At 42.3% G+C, this 20050-nt stretch overlaps 2 protein-coding genes across 2 annotated transcripts; one reads left to right on the top strand and one right to left on the bottom strand.

Annotated features, from left to right (window-relative positions):
* Positions 1–65: 65 nt before the first annotated feature.
* On the bottom strand, positions 66–7375 carry LOC119214262 (filensin). The gene is made up of 9 exons (XM_037465927.2): positions 7008–7375; positions 6506–6566; positions 6202–6297; positions 4702–4794; positions 3493–3606; positions 2392–2612; positions 1683–1768; positions 965–1452; positions 66–865 (listed from the first exon to the last, which is right to left on the bottom strand). The coding sequence occupies exons 1-9, from the start codon at positions 7373–7375 to the stop codon at positions 428–430; spliced, it is 1965 nt and encodes a 654-aa protein (XP_037321824.2). The 3' UTR covers positions 66–427.
* A 3541-nt stretch (positions 7376–10916) lies between these two features.
* Positions 10917–16399, top strand: prokr1b (prokineticin receptor 1b). The gene is made up of 3 exons (XM_037466572.2): positions 10917–11510; positions 12262–12881; positions 14794–16399. The coding sequence occupies exons 2-3, from the start codon at positions 12421–12423 to the stop codon at positions 15497–15499; spliced, it is 1167 nt and encodes a 388-aa protein (XP_037322469.2). The 5' UTR covers positions 10917–11510; positions 12262–12420; the 3' UTR covers positions 15500–16399.
* The last annotated feature ends 3651 nt before the right edge of the window (positions 16400–20050 follow it).

Below are 20050 nucleotides of genomic sequence, written 5' to 3'. Positions count from 1 at the left end.
TTGAACAAATCAGCTCAAAGGGGAAAGTTTGAGTTCAAAGACAGAGCTCAGAAGGGTGGCACAACTTCTTAGCTTTTTTTTCTTTTTTATATTGTGTTGGTGGCACGGAGATTCTTCTTTTGATTTTCCCAAGTTTTCAGACAGTAAAGGAGTCGCAGGATGGATGTTAAGGCGAACAGCAGCAACACAACTCGTGGAGACGACCAGAGACCAGAGACTGCAAGCAGCTGGAAGAGCAATGCATTTCACAGCAGGAATGTGTGGTTGGTCTTCGAGCCCAGTTGGTGTCTTTCGGAGGAAAAATGCATCGGTTTCACTTCACGGTATTTTGAGGAAGAGCGCTATTCATCACTATTGTTGTCTTGTCAGAGGACCTGAACCGCAGAGGACCCTGGTGGAGTTGACTGACTCCTCATGCGACGTAGTTTCAATGCTTCTTCTTGCTGGACTTCTCGATCAGGGTCTCCATCACCACGGATGTCTCTTCGTAACCCTTGACCTTACGGCCGCTGGAGAACTTCTCCACCGACTCCTTCACCTCCAGCTTCTCGTAGCTCATTGCCTCCGGGGTAATGCTGCTGGAGCTGGTGCTGGAGCTGGAGTTGAAGCTGGAGCTAGAACTGGTGCTGGCACCGCGAGGCGCAGGCTTTGGGGTGGGCCCGACGTCGCCCCGGGTTTTCTTGGGAAGATCTGCAGCTGGGGTGGGATCTTGAGGGCCCGACGGCGGCGGGAGTGGGCTTGGATCTGCAGAGTGAGGAAGAGGATCTCCACTCTTATGCTTTCCTTTACCGCCCTTGGAGGGTGGGGTGGGACTGGGAGGCCTGGGGTCAACTATGGGCTTAGGAGGCTGAGGCGGAGGCTGAGGCTGAGGCGCAGGTTGAGGCTGAGGCTGAGGCTGAGGCGCAGGTTGAGGCTGAGGCTGAGGCTGAGGCTGAGGCTGAGGTGAGGGAGTGATGGGTGTGACGGGGGTGTGAGGATCATAGCGAGGCCTCTTGTCATCTCTAATAGTCACCGAGATGCGGCCGCCTGACGGCGTGGAGGTGTAGAAGCGCGGATCCGGGTAGCTGCCGTCGCCAGTGACGAGGACGTAGCGTCCCTTTGTGTAGAAGTCAGCGACTGGCTCAGGCTTCTTGTACTTTCTCATCCTGTCTCTGACGATGTTGCACAGAGTGTCAAAGGCCTTGCTGATTTGAGCTCCGTCTGGGACATCCTGCGGAGACACCATGAACAAGGGCATATCCACTACTTTCTTCCCCGTCTCCACGTGCACTTCCAGAGACGGGACCCCCTCTGTTTCTTCATCTGGCGCCTCTACAGCAGCTCGCCCATTTCTGTCCTCGTGGCCACTGTTAATCACGTCTTTTGGGGTAATCTCTTTCTTCTTGAGAACTTTCTTTGGGGTCTTCTGGCGGGGCTTGACGCTGGTGATATCGTGAATGACCTGGGTGATATCTGGACACAGATGAGGCCATAAGTCAACTATCTGAAGCTGTTAGGCTAAAAACACTGAAATTGTGTATGCAGCAACTGACCAAAATCTTGCTAGAAATAATTAACACATGTCTTCAGTTAGCTTTATATGCTTCAATGGCTAAAAGAGATGGGTTGTTTTTAGCAATGGAAGCCGATGTTCATTTAGAAGTTATTCTCCACCAGCTGTGATGTGCTCATGGTGCCCTCACCTTTTCCCTTGCTTGATGTCGTAGGTGTGTAGGGGAAATCAGTGGGGAACAGGGTAATAGGTGTCCCAATTATTGCTGAATTCAACCTGCAGGAAAGAGAACAGTGATATGTCACCAATGAATGGACTCAACAGCTAAGCAGTGCACAGAAATCTGCATTGGTAATTCATATTTTTCTAGAAAACAAAAACAAGAGATGAAAATACTCTGCATATTGTTGTGCTAGAAAAGAAAAAAAGTTGTTGTTGTCACCCAGTGCCATCTACTGGTTGATTCTGTATTCTACACTAACAAAGCGTGTGAATGATAGCTCTACACTTACAATCATATTACCAATAATGTTTAGGACAAATTCTGATATTCTTCAAACTAAATTGCTTTAAGCGTGTCGATTTTTTATTTTTTTTTGCAAATAAGTTCTTGTTAAGAGGTACAAGACGCACCTCTTCTAACACTTTGGATGAGTGGAGAAGGTCGACCAAAACAAACTCTCTTATAACTAAAAAGATATTCAACATAATAATACCAATTGCATTTTTTTTATGAGGCTATTATTGGGATTAAGAATAACTTTTTTCTTCATAAGATCATTCTTAAATAATGTACAGCCTCATACTGCAGCTCCAGCCTTGAGTGAAGAGCTTCGTGCCATCTTCACTCAAGCCTTCAATACGCTCCAGAGTATCCTCTGTGTGTGGAGGCAGTCTACCTGTTGTCTTCATTCTCGATGATCCTCTTGTACCTCTCCAGCTCATTCTCAAGCGACGTCTGGTACATGGCCAGGTGACGACATTCACTGGTGAACTTCTCGAGGGAGCGCTCAGCCTCCTCGATCTCCTTCCGCAGGGAGTCAATTCGCTCATTGAACGTCTGGATCTCGTCGTCGTAGCGCTCCTGCGTGTTTTTGATGGTGTGCTCCAACACAGCAGTCTGTAGGGGAAGACAAGATGCAAGATGTTAATTAGGGAATTAGAACTTTTTAAAAAAAAGGGTAACGCCCTGAGTTGTTAATGAAATCAGAAAAATGATGAGAAAGGTTGAAAGTGAAATCGGCGTTTGTCTCTTTTTCATCATGTGGTGGCCATGGCTGACATCTTGTGGTGCGTTTGCAGCATCTTGCTTTCAGCACCACAGTACGGAGGCTGCATGGTGAAGTCTATTCTATTCATCGCTCGGTTACTACTAACTTATGACATTCAGCAAAATGAGAAAACGATACGAATAAGGTGCCCCTTTAAGCATCCTAAAAGCCTATGCAAACTGAAAAACATTCAATGCTTGAAACACAGTGTAATTAAAATACTTACAATTGTTTATCATTTTTGTAGTCTGCCTTCCACCTCTCATATCGGTTTTTGAGAAAATGATACGCAGTTTAATCAAAAATGAAAAATGAGCCTTATCTTTTGTTTTACTATCCTATTCTCAGGAATATAGAGGATGGAGGTTTAGTAAAAAATGACTTATTTACGTATTTTAATGCAATGCAATTACTTATAGTGAAACAGCTGTAACTGTATTGGACGGTGTTATGTAATCTAATCAGGGCTGGGCACTCAGTGTGCATGACACAGAAATAAAAAGACAATCAGTAAATTAATCATAAACTATTTTTTGTTAAATTACTGACATTATTGAGGACAGAAGTTTGGAAGGACAGACAATGGAAATCTTGTTCAGTGTGGTAGTCTTTGCATATTGGCTGAGTGGTAAAAAAAAAAAAAAAAGAAAGAAAGAAAAAGGGAAACATGCATGCAAGGCATGTCATTAGCAGGAATCCTCCTGTTGTCATGGTGACAGCGTGACCCACCTCGGTCTGTAGACGTTGTTTCTGGGCCTGCAGCTGACAGAGGGCGCTCTTATATTCCTCCAGCTGACTCTGCAGCACCGGCACTTTCTTCTGGGCGTGCAGCTTCTCCTGTTCCTTTAAAGACGGAGCGCAAATCCATAAAGACAAACTCTGCGTCTTTACAGCATCACAAAGACACTCAGGGCCATCGGTCGTGTCTTCCTCAGTCTCACTGTATCAAGCTTAACTGATTGATTTGTGATATTATTTTATTATTAATATTATTTGCCTCAAGCAGTGATGTTTTATGTTTCATCTGCTCTTAAAATTGACCTATTGAGTGTGTAGAGGGCAGATCTCAGTAATAATGATACATTTGGCTTTTGTGAGATCTGGTAGATCTTTTATAAATATTCATTGTTCTCAGTAGTCTTTGTTTACCAAGTTTTAAGTATTTAAGTATGTATTGGATGAAAAAAGTATTGAGTTTTGCATCAATTTAAAATCAAATTCAAACTGACATTTTCAATTCCATGATTGAGATGCATCATAACTGCTAATTCCATTCTGATTTGTTCTCTTTAAATGTCCGAAGCACACACCTGCCATATTAGGAAATACATTATTAGAGTAAATGTGAAATTTGTGAAATTAAATGTAAAAATGTTCATGCAATGTGCTTTGTTGGTGTCAGTGACGCCAGCTCAAAAGGATTCTCTCCTGAATGCACAAAAGCCAAAATCCTTTATCTCTGCCTGCTGAGATTTAACTCAAACTCAAGCAAAAAAACTAAATCAATCAAAGCAGCTCTACTTCTAAGAAACATTTGTATTGAGTCCCACACAAAGACTTGTCACAATTGGTCAAAAATGTGCATGCACAGCTTTTCTCTTTTGCTGCTTTGCTTCATTATGAGGCCTGATGCCCTGTACTGGTGTACAGGGTCCGGTGGACTGTCTGACTGTCTCCACTTGTGAATACACAATAAATCAGACAATAGCAGGAGCAGGCGAACAAACCGAGAAGCCGGTAACCTCGTCAAGGCTGGACACGTAGCCAGCGCTGACTCACATGCAAGTATAGCGTCCTCTCCCCGCAGGGACTGCAGCAAACTCACTCACACACACACACACACACACACACACACACACACACACACACACACACACACACACACACACACACACACACGCACACACACACACACAGTGACAACATTAATGACCTCACCTCGGTGATGCCCGCTGACGTATTGGGAGCAAGGGGGAGTGTGTGGTTGATTTGCTTTAAAATGTTTACATATGTCTGGATCTCTGCCAGGTTCTGTAATAGAAGATGATATAAAAAAGGAAAACATGAATTATACACACAAGAAGGTGCTAGAATTTCTTGACGACAAAGTGAGTTTCATCTGAAAATCCATTTGTACCATTGTGATCGCGGCCCCGGCGATAAAGATAAAATATAAAATATATTTGCTCTGTCTACAGATGGATACTTCAAAGCACGGGAGCACAAGTCCAATATTCATGTGGGACAACTCCTGATTTTCACCCTCATAATATAGAGACCGCAGTGCCCTTTGATATGCTATCTCAATTTTGAGTCCGGGTTTAATATATTATCATACATATATTGCCGGGTAAAAATAAAAAAGGATAAATTGCTTCGGCAAGAGAGTTTATTGAAAATATGCCTGATGCATAATGCAACAGCTTCATTTGTCTCAGCATTTCTGTGGCACCTTCACGCCACAGAGAAAAGGTCATATGTTAGCTTTTATATCTACATATGTGTGAAGAGCAGTGCTACATTTTCCCTGTAATCCGTTTCTCTCTCAAATCACAGACGGTATATTGTTGCTAAAGCGCCTGGTACATGCTAACACCTTGTTAGTTGTGGATTCGTTGCCTGAGGCCTGGAGCGTTCTCACACAAAGAGGAAAACACTCTCTTAGTCCTATTTGGAACAATCCGTTGATGCGGATTCACTTCTCAACCCACTGTGATGTGTCTGATGACTTCATCCAACATATATGTGGAGATCAAAGATACCGTCAAAAAGAACAATATCGGGGAAATCTTTAAGATGCGATTGCACTTGATAGAGCGATATGAACACAGATTAGCTAACTATTGAAAACCTCAGAGAGTGGTCACATGGTCCCGTTCCTGCCTGCCACCAATAAGGACTGCAACAACATGAGCATCCAAACAGTTGTGTCACTTCTACTTTATCTTTGCTCTTACTTCAAAGTATATTGATTTTTATGCTGCTAACACATAATTACAGGATTTAAAGCCAAAGCTTATTTGCAATACCATCTCTTTGCAACTCCATCTTGCTGAACTGTCATTTACACGAAAATCATTTTCAAGTCTAAATGCTACTGGATTTTCATGTTGATGAATGTATGTATCGTTAATACTGTCAAATGGAAATACATATATGTTAATGAAACAAAACACACTCCAATTAACTGAAAATACAATATCAGTGCCATAAAAATGGTCCAAATCTTAGAGAGAGGCCCTGCAGCAATCCACAACCCCGTTTATGATTACTCTCAAGGATGTGTTTATTAAAAAGGTTATTTTTATTGATTCTGTCAAAGCTATTCTTTTGAACACGTCAATGACGATGTCCCATTGAGATCTTATTGGTTTCCTCTCAAACATCTGTATTGTATCGTAGGGTTTATTCTAGGAGTCTTGTCTTTTGATCATTTACCTTCTTGTGTCGGTCTCTGGTGGAGTTGACGTCGTCCTGCAGGAACTGTGATTGGATCTGATATTCCAGGTTTCTCAGGAGAGCGCTGTCGGCCTCCTGCAGGGAGAAGAAAGGAGGAGCCGAACCGTGGAAGGTTTAGTGTGAAGTGCATTAAGTTCATTTAGAGCCAAAGAACACTAAAGAGACAAACTCTTCAGTTTCATCCTGGCCGTTTTCTCTCATGTCCAAATGTTGGAGAATTTGGATGAAGTATGACTAAGGTGCCCCTTATGTTATTTTGTCTGATTGTGTATCTGATCCTTACCTTGTTCATTTGTTCCAGTGTACCCCGAAGCTGCTCTTGAAGCTCACATTCATTTCTATATCTGGAACATAAAACAACTGGATTATGTGTTTGTCTAATATAAAAGCAGGATGAGGTATCATTGCATGTTCGAGTTGTGTTTGAATCCAAATCATGATCTTTAACTTTAACCAATTAGCACTTTTTTGTTTGATTGTTTTCAGTGATTTGGGGCAATCGGCCCATTCATTTTCAGTTTTCTTTAGGATAATAAACAGGTTACAGTTTTCAGAATAAAGACATTTTACACCAAGTTGTATGACTACCTTATGAATTTGAAGATTGCATTCACTCCATCAACACGCATCATGCTGATCTTATCTTTTTAGAATTACTTTTTTATCCTCAATCATTTTCAATTCTTTAGGATTTCAGTGTCACTTCCTCTTAATTCAGAAAACACTCACATAGATGTCTAAACATTCCATTTCCAAAGAAGACGACACCAGCCCAACTCTCTTACTTGCAGGTGAACTCATCCAGCATTCGGCAAGCATCTTTCAGCTCCCGCTCCAGCTTGGCCTGGTCCGAGGACAGCTCTCGGATGCGCTTCCTGTTGACCTCAGTCTGCTGCGTGAAGGCCTCCTCCAGGCCGCTGGGCTCCTCCATCCGCTGCAGCGTCTCCAGCTGCTTGCGGAACACGGCGTTGCGCTGCTCCAGGACTCGCGCCCTGTTGATGTAGCGGGCGAAGCGGCCGTTGAGCTCCTGGAGGCTCTCCCAGCCTTGGATGGCCGACATGCCCGCAGACGACTCCGCGGGATCCTCGTCGAAGACGTCCGAGCGCTCGTACTTCTCCCGGCGCACCTCGTGCGCGTAGCTGCTTTTGTACATGGCGGTACACGTCCCTCTCCACGTGAAAGGTTGGTGTCCTTGGGGTCCCCTTTGCACACCTTTACTGCGTGAGAACTTGGGTGCTCACCCTGGGCCGTCTCATGCTAGACTAAACGCTGCACGGCGCTGGCCGCTGGCGAAATAGCCCACCGAAGCCTCCCACTAGACGATGGCCGCGCACGTTTTTGGAGTCCGGGGCCTTCCGCGGGTCATTGTTGCCCTTTGTGGCAGAGATTAGAAAAGCCAGGCTGTTGATGACAAAGCAGAACCACAAAAAACAAACAATTGGCCGCCCCGCGAAAGCACTGGGCGGTCGCACACCATTATTGTGCGTCTTTTGTCAGCTGCTTTCTAGATTCCTGTTTGATATGGCAGATTGGCTGATGGTCCACTGCGGCACAGACGGGAAAATTCGTGGAGTGCAATTTGTGTGGACTGTGGAGAACTATTCCTGCCAGAGGTGGCTGAGTGTTGACACACTGAGTGTGCTGAAAAACAAAAACAGTGGTGGTTTGGTTTTCAAGTGGGTGCTGACGACGTGTGGGAGTGTGATCTCAAAAACATCACACGAGACACCCTAAATTACATAAATGTAGGCTGGATGAAAGCAGCAGGACCATCCGACAATTCAAACCAGTGTTTAAATGTTGTTTACCTCACGACTTCCGTCAATAAAACGGAAAACATCCGATCCTTGAAGTGGGATTCCAAAAAGTACACTCTTCCTAAACATGATGTTATTTGTTCTGATAGAAACAATCAAAGAAAATAGATAAGTGTGTGGCAACGTGTGTGTTTTGCTGGGCTTTGGAGCTGTTACACCTCAACACTCGATAACCATATACATGCCGCCTAGTTATCACCCCTTTGGTTCTTTTGGCCCACATGTCTGTATTTTGTTATTACCCCTATCATAGTGAAAATTATGGAAATCCATAATTTTCACTATGATAGCATTTAGCGGAGAGGAGAGTTGGAGAGTTTCATAGGAACATGATGAAGAGACAGAAGAGCTCTCTGCAGCCTGCGGTACAAGGTCAGTCAAAATGTTCCTCTCGACACATCTAGCAGGCTGTAAAACGGCTGAATGAAACACATGTCAAATGGCTTTACATCAGCTTTTCAGCATATTTTGAACCATGCAAAGCCATGGCCCAAGGGCACTGACAGCTACAAGTGATGATAAAAATGAGATGACAGTTTTTTAATCAACCATAGTTCATGTGATGAGCTTCAGCTACTCGTACCTACCATTACCTACAGTTGTACATAATAACTCAAGGTAGGTAAAACTAAATTGCACAAGAATAAGTGTTTGAATTTGCAATCGACAGACACAATCAAGCATAAAATGCTAAATACTTAATGACAAAATCCTCCTCTTACTCATTTGCTTCCCAATTTATATCATATATTACAACTATAATCTTAAAAAAAAAAAACTTGACAAATGACATTGAGTAGATGCATGCTGTCAGTATACATCAGTCTGTCTTCATGGATGCATCGTGGCTTCACTACTTCACCCTTCAGAGCCCCAAATCACACACACGTCTATACTCTGATGGCCCATGGTGTCATATGAAGAGCCAAACTGCCAAACTGCTCATTAGAATTTAATCCAATGTCAATTTAACAAACTCACACATGCAAATCTTTGTGGCAAAGCCTTTGCGAGCAGCTTGGGATTTTGTATCTTGCCCGAGGACACATTTGCACTGGAAGAACCGAGCATCCCCAGCAGAACAAAGATTTTGCCAAAAAAGATTTAAACCCTGTACATATATTTGTATGGACTTGGTTTTATTGCTGCTTATCCCATGATATTGCCTCCAATAAACAATGTCAATGTATTTGCAACCTCAACTGGAGGCCACAGATTATAGGTCTTGTTCATATTCTCCTTGGCCGAGGAGAGAATCTCACTGCGACCGTTTCCCATTTATATTCATTGGTTACGAGTGGCAGTAAATCCGAGGCGCGGTTAAGATTGAAGAGCTGTCCAGAGAAGGAAATGAGAGAAGGTTTATCCTTCAGCCTCTGGGGCTCCACCGACGGACCCTAACGGGGCCCGAGAAGATGTAGTCCCTGATATTTACGGGGTGATAAAAACGAACAAGGAACACGCAGGGGGCAGTTCGCTCCTCTCTTACGAGCGGTTCAAATTCTAGAAAAATAAAACTTTTTTTTTTTATCATCCTTTGTCAATTGTAGCTGACAGAAGGAGTTGTCTGCTGGTTATTTTGCGTCTCTTGATATCTGTAATGATCTGCACCGGTGCACTCGATGTGAGAGGACACACAAAGCTATCTTGCCGGCTGCTGACAGATGATTGTCAGAGGCGGCCAGTAGTGTTAGCTTTCACAATCACAATACACAATGAGAAATTGATCTAAAAAGGACTGCTGCCCGGCGCCTGTTTATCCGCTGTTCAGGATGGTTAACCCCAGAGATTCGGTGGTGAAAGCTTTATACCGCTCTGTGAGAGAGGGGAAAGATAGTATTGTGCATTATCATCGAACCACTAATACAAAAGTATATATATCTATCTCTGTTTCGGGTTTATTATGAGCAAAGTTATTCCATCCGACAGCCACTGTGCCACGGGGAACATCACATGTTCTTTTTTTCCATCTCAGATAGCAGAGAGAAGGGCACTTGATGCACTGCATAAGACATTTTACACATATATGACACTGATATTATGCAACGGTTACGCTAAAGAAAAAGACACCACCCAAAATAATTTCACATACTGAGCCACTTGCTGCTGGAATATTATTTCCAGCATTAAGAATGTATTCTAGTGTTTGAAATAGTTTGTTGAATGAAAATGATAAATGATTTGTTTGTCAATCCCTATGTTAAAGAACTCTATCAATATTAAGATGTTTTTTTTTGGAAGGAGTGTGCACACGACGTATACTATATATGGGGTGATGGGATGCAAGGGATGTAATGTCGGGGTTGGTCAAAGATGGCAGCACAGGGGTCAACGATGGGTTGGAGGCTGGTGCAAATTGAGTATTGTGACCTGGGATGTGGGAGTCTTTGGATAAGCAATAAGAAATGTGTTGGCTGAATGGAGGACGGTTTGGGGGTAATGGGTGGTGCGGGGGACTAGGAGCACGCAGCGGTAAATGGGCTTCGTTTACCGGGAGCCGATGGGGCAGAAACAGGAAGAAACAACGGATTGTCGACTCCACTGTGGATCCTTGTTTGTTAGAGTATTCAGTCTCACTCTTCCATTACAGTGTAGTAAAATGACATACAAATACCAAGTAAATACATTATGTATACATCTAGGCTGCAAAAATACACATCAAATATCAGAATAATTAAACATTATTAAATACATCCATATCAATAACCTAGATATTAAGTTGTAAATAGAAAAAGATAACTATATACAATTTGAGTACATGTATACTGCCATCTACAGCTAGAAATGGAAAACACTTTTAGTCTATCTGTAAATTTGAAGATTTGTGTTCACAACAACACAATAGGAAAAAAAATACATCAGTGCTGCTAACAAACACCTGTGCACACAAAACAGACTTTATTAAACTACATTATCAACTACAGCATATTACATCAAACAATACACAGATTAATTGAAAACTCCATGATGGCATGATTATTGTAATGCAGAACTACTCTATCTAACACACTCTGCCCAGGTTTATGTATCTATTATCATAATGCATGTTTGTTTAAGTGTTACTTTGGTATGTGCGTGCATATCGGTCCGAAAATAACAATTACTTGTACATGCTTTTGTGTTTATGCGTTGGCTTTTATTTTGACATGCCCGTACATGCTGCGCTTCGCGTCTCTCCTGGAGAGGATTTAACAAAACTAAGAGGCTTCTCCCGCCTTAAACGGTACAGACCCCACACGAACACGGACCATTGCGTTTTTTGGGGATTTGAGGGGGGAAGAGTAACTTCGTGCGTCCCTCCCTCCTTACGTGCGCCTCACTGCGACGTGCCGCGCGCTGATGGAGTAACTCCGCGCGCGCCCTGGCGGGGGGCTGTCCAATGGTTACAGCGCTTTGGCACACACCGCGTGCAATCACGCTTGGTTTTAACTACTGTCCCGTGAGATGTCGCTGGAGCGGCACCGTTTGCTGGTAAGTGTCTTTTAACATGTTTTGATTCATTATCGACTTTCATTCCTGGGAACTGAGTTGGACCGAGTAGCCTCTGGCTCTTATAAGTCTACGTTTCAGATTTAGTTTCTTTGAGATTCACAGACTGTGATCTTTTTTTTTTCGCTTCGTAGAGCCAAGTTTGGTTTTAGAAACTACTGAATTTAATTCAAAACTCAAAACATATTTATATACATTTGAGGCAGTTTTTGCATTAAAAATGTACCTCTCTTATGAATTTCATGCAAACGGAATTATTTGTAAAACCAAATTCTTTAGGATCGTGGTTAAAATCTTTTGAGAACACGATTATCTCTCTGTGCACATACTAGCCATACGATCTAAACACAAATAATAATATAAGTAATATATAGATGTATATGTATTGTTTTATTTATTCGAATTTGTTTGGAATTATATTTTTGCTTTACCTCATAGGGATTTAAGCGACCTATTCTTGCAAACCCCGTCACCACACTAAGCCTCGTCTGTAATGTTAGCTCATTGTAACGTGAAAACGTAGTAATAAATGAGAGTTCTTTACTAGACTGGCTTTCATTTTTTGTCCAAAAAGATAGAAATAGATAGAAACGTCACACAAGGAGACGTCACACATGGCAGCATGATCGCCTGAAGCACTGAGATGGTGTTCCTTGTTTTGATCATCCTTGTCTCCATGCACCCTGACCTGAACCTGCATGAGTGATGCTGAGATGGGAACTCTCCTTTCCAGGTGCAGATGTGCTGCAATTACCAAAGAAGAAGCCTGTTGAATGCACAGAAACAACACATTTAAAATCTATAATATTGAACAATTTTCCTTTAATATGTTGAATGACATTGCGGTCAAACACAAATTGTTCTAAACCCAAATAAAAGTGTGTGCTAAGACATGGGGGACTCCAACTTCAGCCAAATACCTTACAAAGAGACACCTGGGAGCCTCCCAGCAGGTGCGTGGGATCATTACACGGACGGCTACGATATGGACTACGGCGTCCCTCCTGATGAGATCCCAGACACCACGCAGGGTCAGGCATTCTTCGTGGCCACCATTGTCATTGGCGCGGTGCTCGTCTGCATCATGCTTGTCTGCGGATTTGGAAACCTCATCTTCATTGCCACGCTGATGCGTTACAAAAAGCTGCGCAATCTCACCAACCTGCTCATCGCCAACCTGGCCATCTCGGACTTCATCGTGGCGGTGGTGTGCTGCCCCTTCCTTGTGGACTACTACGTGGTGAAACAGCTCTCCTGGGGTCACGGTTTAGTGCTGTGCGCCTCCGTCAACTATCTCCTGACTGTGTCCCTCTACGTGTCCACAAACGCATTGCTCGCCATTGCAGTTGACAGGTGAGTGTGTTGTTTATTTCCCGTCTCGGTGGGTTTATTTTGTTCAATCAAGCGAGCCAAGATGGTTCTAGTCTATAGAGAATTCAATCAATAGCGCTTTCTAGTTTTTATTCTGAAATCTTATTCTCCCCTCTTCGAGACCCCAAGGAAAAAAAAAACATTGAAAAAGGGTTTGCGTCATCATTGCTCAAAATTGTTGTGTTGTTTATTGTTCATTTTATTGTCGTATTCAAGAGATCTTGAGAGATTGAGAGAGTTGCTTTTCCAGCGAATCAAGTAAACTGATTTTTAAGTTTAAAGCACATTTTGAAGTTCAAAGCACATTTTGAAATCAATATTGATGCTGAGTTAATTAAAATATTAATTGCAGTGGTTATACTCCTTAATGGTTCATAGCGTCTCATTACATTCGTACTTGTACATGTTAGAACCTTACTACAGAGGTGTTATTGTGATAACATCATACTGCTGTTCAGTATTTAGAAAGAAAGAAGAAAAACATGATAAAACAAGGGCCAAAAGGCCAAGAAAATAGCTTGCATAGTGGAAAGAAACAATGTTTAACTGTTTTCTATCTTACTGATGGGCATTTTCAGGTAATTTGAGGGTGAAAATAAAAGAGCATTTCATTGAGCCTTTTTCACAGAAAGTATCCGACACGTGACTGCAGCAAAAGCCCAGGCGACGGCACATTTACATGCCTCCCGAATTTGTCACCTTCAATTTGTCTCTCCTTTGAACCGGAAGCTGTGACGTCTTTGGTCGACACGGGTGGCGCTAGTAAAATTCCCCGTGGAAAACGGGAGCAGATGGTAAAGCTCTTCTGTGGATATCTTCCATATATCTGCCTCGTACCTAGCAAAAACAGAAAAGATATCAGCCAGCTGTAGCTGATTGCTCCTCGTCACATGACGTGTGATCCGTGCTTCCTCGCTCTAATTGATTGATCTGAGTGCCTGCACCTGTGCCGTGGTTATTAAACGCCCTGAATCTGAGGTTTCAGTAAACATTGATGAAAGTCTAAACAACACAAATGGTTGCTATTGATTTTTGCCTTAAGCGTGGACCCACCTCTACAATGCAATTTCTAATTATAGTATCCTACGCTTCAACCCAGGTGTGCAGAATTCTACATGACGCGTCGGCACAGCAGCACTATTTTTGCGCTGTGTGAATGTTTTTCACATTCCCATTGCGACGCTGCCTTGTGGTGCACACATGTAGACACCAAACTTTCACCGATCCATAATAAGAGGTAAGAAGTACAACAAGTGCTTAGTGTGATCAATAAAAGTCCGTCAATACACCAGACTTTGTGTGAGTTTACTACTTAATTTATAACCATGGGACTATTCTAAAGTAGTGCAGCAGAAGCTGTAATTAAGTTAGACAGCAAATAAATAAAATGAATAAGAAAAATAATGCACCCAATTAAGCACTACGGTGTCTTCTAGTGATTATTCGAGATCTAACTCAAGATCGCACTGTATTACTACAGTATATCAATGGAACTGTAATAAGCAGGATGCTGTATAGTGATATTGTTCATTAATATGTAAGTCTTAAACCTAAAAGTGTGTGTGAACCTTTTCGGAAGTAACAGGGTACAGTATACAGGGACGGTGAGTATTCAAAAAAGGTGATATCAGATTTATACGTTGGTTCATATATTTACCTCTAGCTATATAGCTGAAAGAGGAGAACATAACAGAAAACCTCATTAACTTCTGACTGCCACTTGTATGAATCCATCTGAATGATCGAGAGCCATTTTGCGATTTCATTGACTTCACAGCCCTCGCGCTGCTCTGCGCGGTCGGTCTGATTGAATTCTACTACACGTGTTTGTTTGTTTTCCTGCCTCTTCATTTGCGACATTGTGTCCTTTCCCCTCCCCCACCCCCCCTTCCAGGTACATGGCTATAGTCCATCCTCTGAGGCCTCGCATGAAGTACCAAACCGCCTACTGCCTGATCACGGGAGTCTGGATCGTCCCCATTCTCATATCCATTCCCTCCGCCTACTTTGCCTCCGAGACCATGTACCCTCACGGCGGCACCACCCCGACCACGCACAAGTTCTTCTGTGCTCAGATCTGGCCCGTTGAACAGCAGGTCTACTACCGGTCCTATTTTCTGTTCGTCTTTGCTTTGGAGTTTGTGGTGCCAGTGAGCGTCATGGCGATGTGCTACACCCAAATATCCCGCGAGCTCTGGTTCAAGAATGTCCCCGGGTTCCAGACGGAGCAGATCAGGAAGAGGTTGCGCTGCCGGCGCAAGACGGTGTTGGTCCTCATCGGGATCCTGACGGCGTACGTCCTGTGCTGGGCTCCTTACTACGGCTTCGCCATATTGCGAGATTTCCACCCGACGCTCATCTCCCGCCAGAAGAACTCGCTGGTGGCCTTCTACATCATCGAGTGCATCGCCATGAGCAACAGCATGATCAACACTTTGTGCTTCGTCAGTGTCAAGAACAACACGGTCAAGCACCTAAAGAAGATTGTACTGATCCGCTGGAGGTCTACGTATGCCCCCAGTAAGATTGTGGACGAGATGGATATCAGGACCTCCTTCGTGCCGGTAACAGAGGAGATTGAATGCATTCACCTGAGGTGAAGGGAGGAAAGTAGCTGTCCCTTAGATGTTACACTTCCACGCGTGACAGGGGGGATTTTGACGTGGAACATTTCTCTTGTGTTCCCATCAAATTTTAGAACCGTCAAAGCCAGACCAGTATTTTGCACTGATGCAGGTTAACCCTGCAGATAATACACAACTTCCATTTGAGTTGCTATGGGAATGTAATTGTTGTGCACAGTATGATTACACACCGTGTTCTTTTTAAATGTTGTCGCGTGTGTATAATAAAGAGTACATGTAAGACTTGTAAAAAAAGCTACTACTGCCCTTACTAACATGTCGTCATCCCAACTGGTCACATACGGATCCTTTTGGGACCACTGGGCCCTTCCTGTTGCACAGTGTAACACAGTCGTAATGAAGAGGAAGCAACACAAAACACTTGCTTAGGCAACTATTAAGGATTATGAAAAACATCACGGTTGGGCAGAAAGGAAACTCAGTCAAACACATGCTGAAATTCATAAGACACATCACAAATGTGACTTCAAAATAAATCAACACTGATCTCAAAGATGAGAACTGAATCCTTTGTCACCACACATCCAGAGCATTTCTGTCTGGGCGCCTCAAAAGGAAGCAGTTACTGTATGTTTACATATTTGCAACTATAAAGGTTAAAGCGTTAATAAAAATTCAAAAGGCGTCCTTTGATCAGAAGTGCGTGACAAAGCGACAGTATTTGACATCCTGGGAAAGAGAACTGGCTGATCCAACATTATACCTGAGGTTGATCTTCAAAATATCGATTGTAATGACTTGTTACTTAAAATGAAATGAAAAAAGAAAGTGTATTTTCTTCATAGTTGATGCATTGCATGCTTTGTATTTGAATTGACTTTATGTGTGCTTACTGTAATAAACAATCAGACAAGAAAGCTGCCTTCATTTATCCAACTCTATATATCATTTTTTGTCCAAAATGAAATTTGCCTTTAACATCCACACCCTCGCTCGTTATTCGTTGTAAGTCTGCAAATGCGTAATCCTCCAGAGTATTGTGACCATCCTGAACTTTAACATAGACAACGCGTATAGACGCGAATAGACACAGAAATAATGGATTTTATGCATTTCTTCGGAAATTTAAGCTTTGACGTGGATTTAATGGTTAACTTATAACAATTTGGTGGTCAGAGGTCAATGAGACCTTACAAAACTTATCAAGTCAAGAATTAATCTGCTAATAGACAATAGGAGAAAATCATGAAATTATTGATGAATCATCTTGTTTATGGTTTAAATTAGTCATTTAGGGTATGGGGACAAATCTTTTTTTCCATGTCAGTCAAATACTGTTTACAGGAACACACTCAGAACTTATAGAATCATTAAAGAATAAGTATGTATTCCAACAGCTTTGTTGGGTGCCTGGGATTGCTGGGTCCTTAGATACATTTATTTATTATTTCACAATGGATTATAAGAAATATAGAAAGGGGTCACCTTTCATCAAACAGCCTCAGGTTTTAGTGTCATTCTCTCAGAATTAATATGCAAGGGCTTCTTTGAAGATCCTATATGTGCACTGCCCCTAGATCGTTCTAATTTAAAATCTTGAAACCAACCTGCCAGCTCATGAATTTTACATGTCAGTGTGCATCAGCCGTTGAATTAAAGTCGCCACTCTTCTTTTTGTTATAAAGCACTTTGGTAATATCTTATATCTTGGCCTCATCTAAAATACATTTAAAATCAAAAGTCTGAAAACCTATATATTTATAAATGTATTCAAGTACTAAAGTGTCGATTTATGCAGAGAATGTTAGAGTTTTTAGGATATTTTGGAGAACTTGTATCAGTGTTTAGTCGTACTTCTAATCCTCTATCCTCGGTTTTCTTTTAATAAGGATTTGAAATGGAATGCCCCCCCCCCCAAAAAAAGGAAGAGTCATGCAAAATATGATCTGTCTGCAAACATTTTGTCCCTTGTCTGTATATGCATACGCACGTGTGTGTGTGTGTGTGTGTGATGTTCATCTGTGAGAGCAACAAATCCCCAGCTGACTCACAGTTTGACCTGCCATAAGGAGCCAGGCTCTACAGAACAAAATGTGGCATCACGGTTATTTATCACCCTCCTTCCATCCCTGTGGTTGGCTTTAACTCCGCTAGAAATGAGGGTGAGAGTTTTCCTTCAACGGCTGAGCAGTGAGACTTTCATCCGAAGCGGATCTACCGGGAAGACCGTGCAGCCACATTTGACATTAGCCAGAACTTGTTTCTTTCTGTCTTTCTCCTCGCTGAATGTGTCTGGTCAATTCAACAAAGGACTTCAAATGAATCCAGTGATAGAAACAGAGAGAGCCTTCTCATCCTTAAATGGGAATTGCAGACCAGTAAACCTCGCAAAGGCTGGCCTGGCCGTCTCTTGTTTGGATTCCGTGCAGTGTGGTCCCGCAAGACACTCAAAAGGGTCCCGAAGGTCTTCAGCATCTCTATATTCTCTTTATACCCTAATATCTGTATGGCTTTTATAACTACTACCAAAACGCAGGCGTGATCCTTACGGCGGCTCAAATTACAGGCCTCTCCATCCCAAAGTCCCCAGCTGGATTTTCAATTTGAAAGAAAACACTTAGACACAGCGCTCAGAGTTCAAAACTTTGAGTATAAAGTTCAGTGTTGCCTTTTCATAGCTCTTGAGTAGCATATTTTTATGTCTACCAGGAGAAGTGAGGACGCTACCAACGAGGTGGAGAAAAACACAAATGTCCCAACTATCTGACATTCTATTTGACATTCTATGTAATTATGCCTCCATAAAGCAGACTTTATAATAAATCACAGTTCGGTAACACAACCAAAACAAGCAAGTGTCTAAATGTCTAAATATTGAAAGAAACCCAATATGCTTTTGCAAATGCATTCATACGTGTGTGCATCATTCCTCCATTTCACCAACACACATGAAACAATTATCTCTTCAGATCAACAGGTGTGGAGCTCTTGCCAGGAGCTAATGTGTTGCGTGGACTAATGCATTTTGGACCTCCAGGGCTGTTAAGACCACCATGTCTCTTATAAAGCAGTTTAATGTGATGTTTGTGCACTTCTCTTAGTTTCCTTGCCTACAGCTTTGCAGCCGTGAGACACCGTGTGACAGAAAATCGTTGCCGGTCATGAATAATGATTCACTTGAGAACAATTTGATCAATACTGTTCCTTTAATGGATTAAATGAAGCCCTGTTCATTTGTCTACTGAGATTGTGTTATGTGTTGTTTATTTTCATTTTAAAGAAAAATCCTGTGTCCTGTACACAATTATCTAAAACCTTAATTTAGAAGTCATTGCATCCACACACAAAACGGGGTGATCTTTTAAAATAGTAAATTCCCAACAGAACAAATGAAGTAATTGGGTAAGCTAATTTACACTTTTACACTTTCAAGTCTCGCTCATCAAAGACAAAGGAGAAAAAGTTCTGTTCTATGTTAAAAACTGTGAAGCCAACATTGGCAGTTGCACAACGTTAACCAGCATTAGCACTTGTATGTGGAGGCTAGTGAAGGTGTAAGGATGCTGCTTTTTGTCTCATAATGATCGCACGAAGGTCCGTCAAGTTTCAAAAGAGCAGTTTCTGTTGGAATCTGGTTTTGAACGAGTGAAGAAACGCGGTCGATAGAGAGAAGCGATGCGATCGGCCGGCAAACAAAACATGGACTTGTGAGGGAGATGGAGAGACATGGGGAAAAACCCAGACGCAGCGTCGCCATGAAAAATTCATTGCCTGCTAGTTCATTGTGATCTGTAGGCCATGAATGTATTATTTCAGTCGTTTGAGCTGTTTGTAAAACAACGGCAGATATAAGAAATAATCTAATAAGGAGAAATATAAGCTCCAGTGATTTGGCACTGTGGCAATGTGACATGTAAACCACTTTGAAAATCTGACAAAGTTACAGGACAAAATCAATGATGATGCATCTGTGTCATTCTAATTACCAAGGCAGCATCATATCGGATACAGATTCCCCAGCAGGCATTCCGCGCCGCTTGTGTCATTAGTTGTTAGTGTGGCCCAACCCTCCGATCACTGGGCCGGGGACGTGATGACAGGCTGTCAAGCTCCAGAATTTACATATAGTATCAAATTCAGTAGTAGACTAACAATGATGACAACAGTAGTATTGGTCTCGGAAATAGTTACGTGACCGGTAATAGTAACGATACTAGCAGTGGAAGTGCTTTTTGAATCGCTCTGACAGAACTCTGGGGAAAAACATTTCTTTGAAAACAAGAGGCGGAAATTGATGAAACAAGTCAAGGTTATGAAGTTTGATTTTTTTTTTCAAAATACCAAGGTATTGCAAGAAGAGGCTTTGAGCAGTGCAGTTCTCCTCTGCAGTAATCCACTCTGAGCTGTCTTGTGTCATTGCACAAAGCTGAAAAGATGTCGGACTTTTTTCTCCTAATTTGTCATCCGAAGGTCGTGCTCGGAGGTATTTCATTCTGGAGCTTGTTCTTTGCAAGAAAGATGAAATCACTTCAGTTGTCCTCATTTATGCCATTTGTATTGTTACAA

Source organism: Pungitius pungitius, chromosome 13 (genome assembly GCF_949316345.1).
Source record: "Pungitius pungitius chromosome 13, fPunPun2.1, whole genome shotgun sequence".
NCBI lineage: Eukaryota > Metazoa > Chordata > Actinopteri > Perciformes > Gasterosteidae > Pungitius > Pungitius pungitius.
The sequence above is the reverse complement of the archived record's forward strand: the minus strand, read 5'-3'. Positions and strand labels throughout refer to the sequence as shown.

What these genes read in the sequence shown, in the direction of transcription:
- LOC119214262 (XM_037465927.2), bottom strand. Translation starts at nt 7,375, where the DNA reads ATGTACAAAAGCAGCTACGCGCACGAGGTGCGCCGGGAGAAGTACGAG. An exon ending in CTGGATGAGTTCACCTGCAA is followed by an intron (nt 6,567 to 7,007) that starts GTAAGAGAGTTG and finishes TTTATGTTCCAG; the next exon opens with ATATAGAAATGAATGTGAGC. An exon ending in AACAACGTCTACAGACCGAG is followed by an intron (nt 2,613 to 3,492) that starts GTGGGTCACGCT and finishes CTTCCCCTACAG; the next exon opens with ACTGCTGTGTTGGAGCACAC.
- prokr1b (XM_037466572.2), top strand. Translation starts at nt 12,421, where the DNA reads ATGGGGGACTCCAACTTCAGCCAAATACCTTACAAAGAGACACCTGGG. An exon ending in CTCGCCATTGCAGTTGACAG is followed by an intron (nt 12,882 to 14,793) that starts GTGAGTGTGTTG and finishes CCCCCCTTCCAG; the next exon opens with GTACATGGCTATAGTCCATC.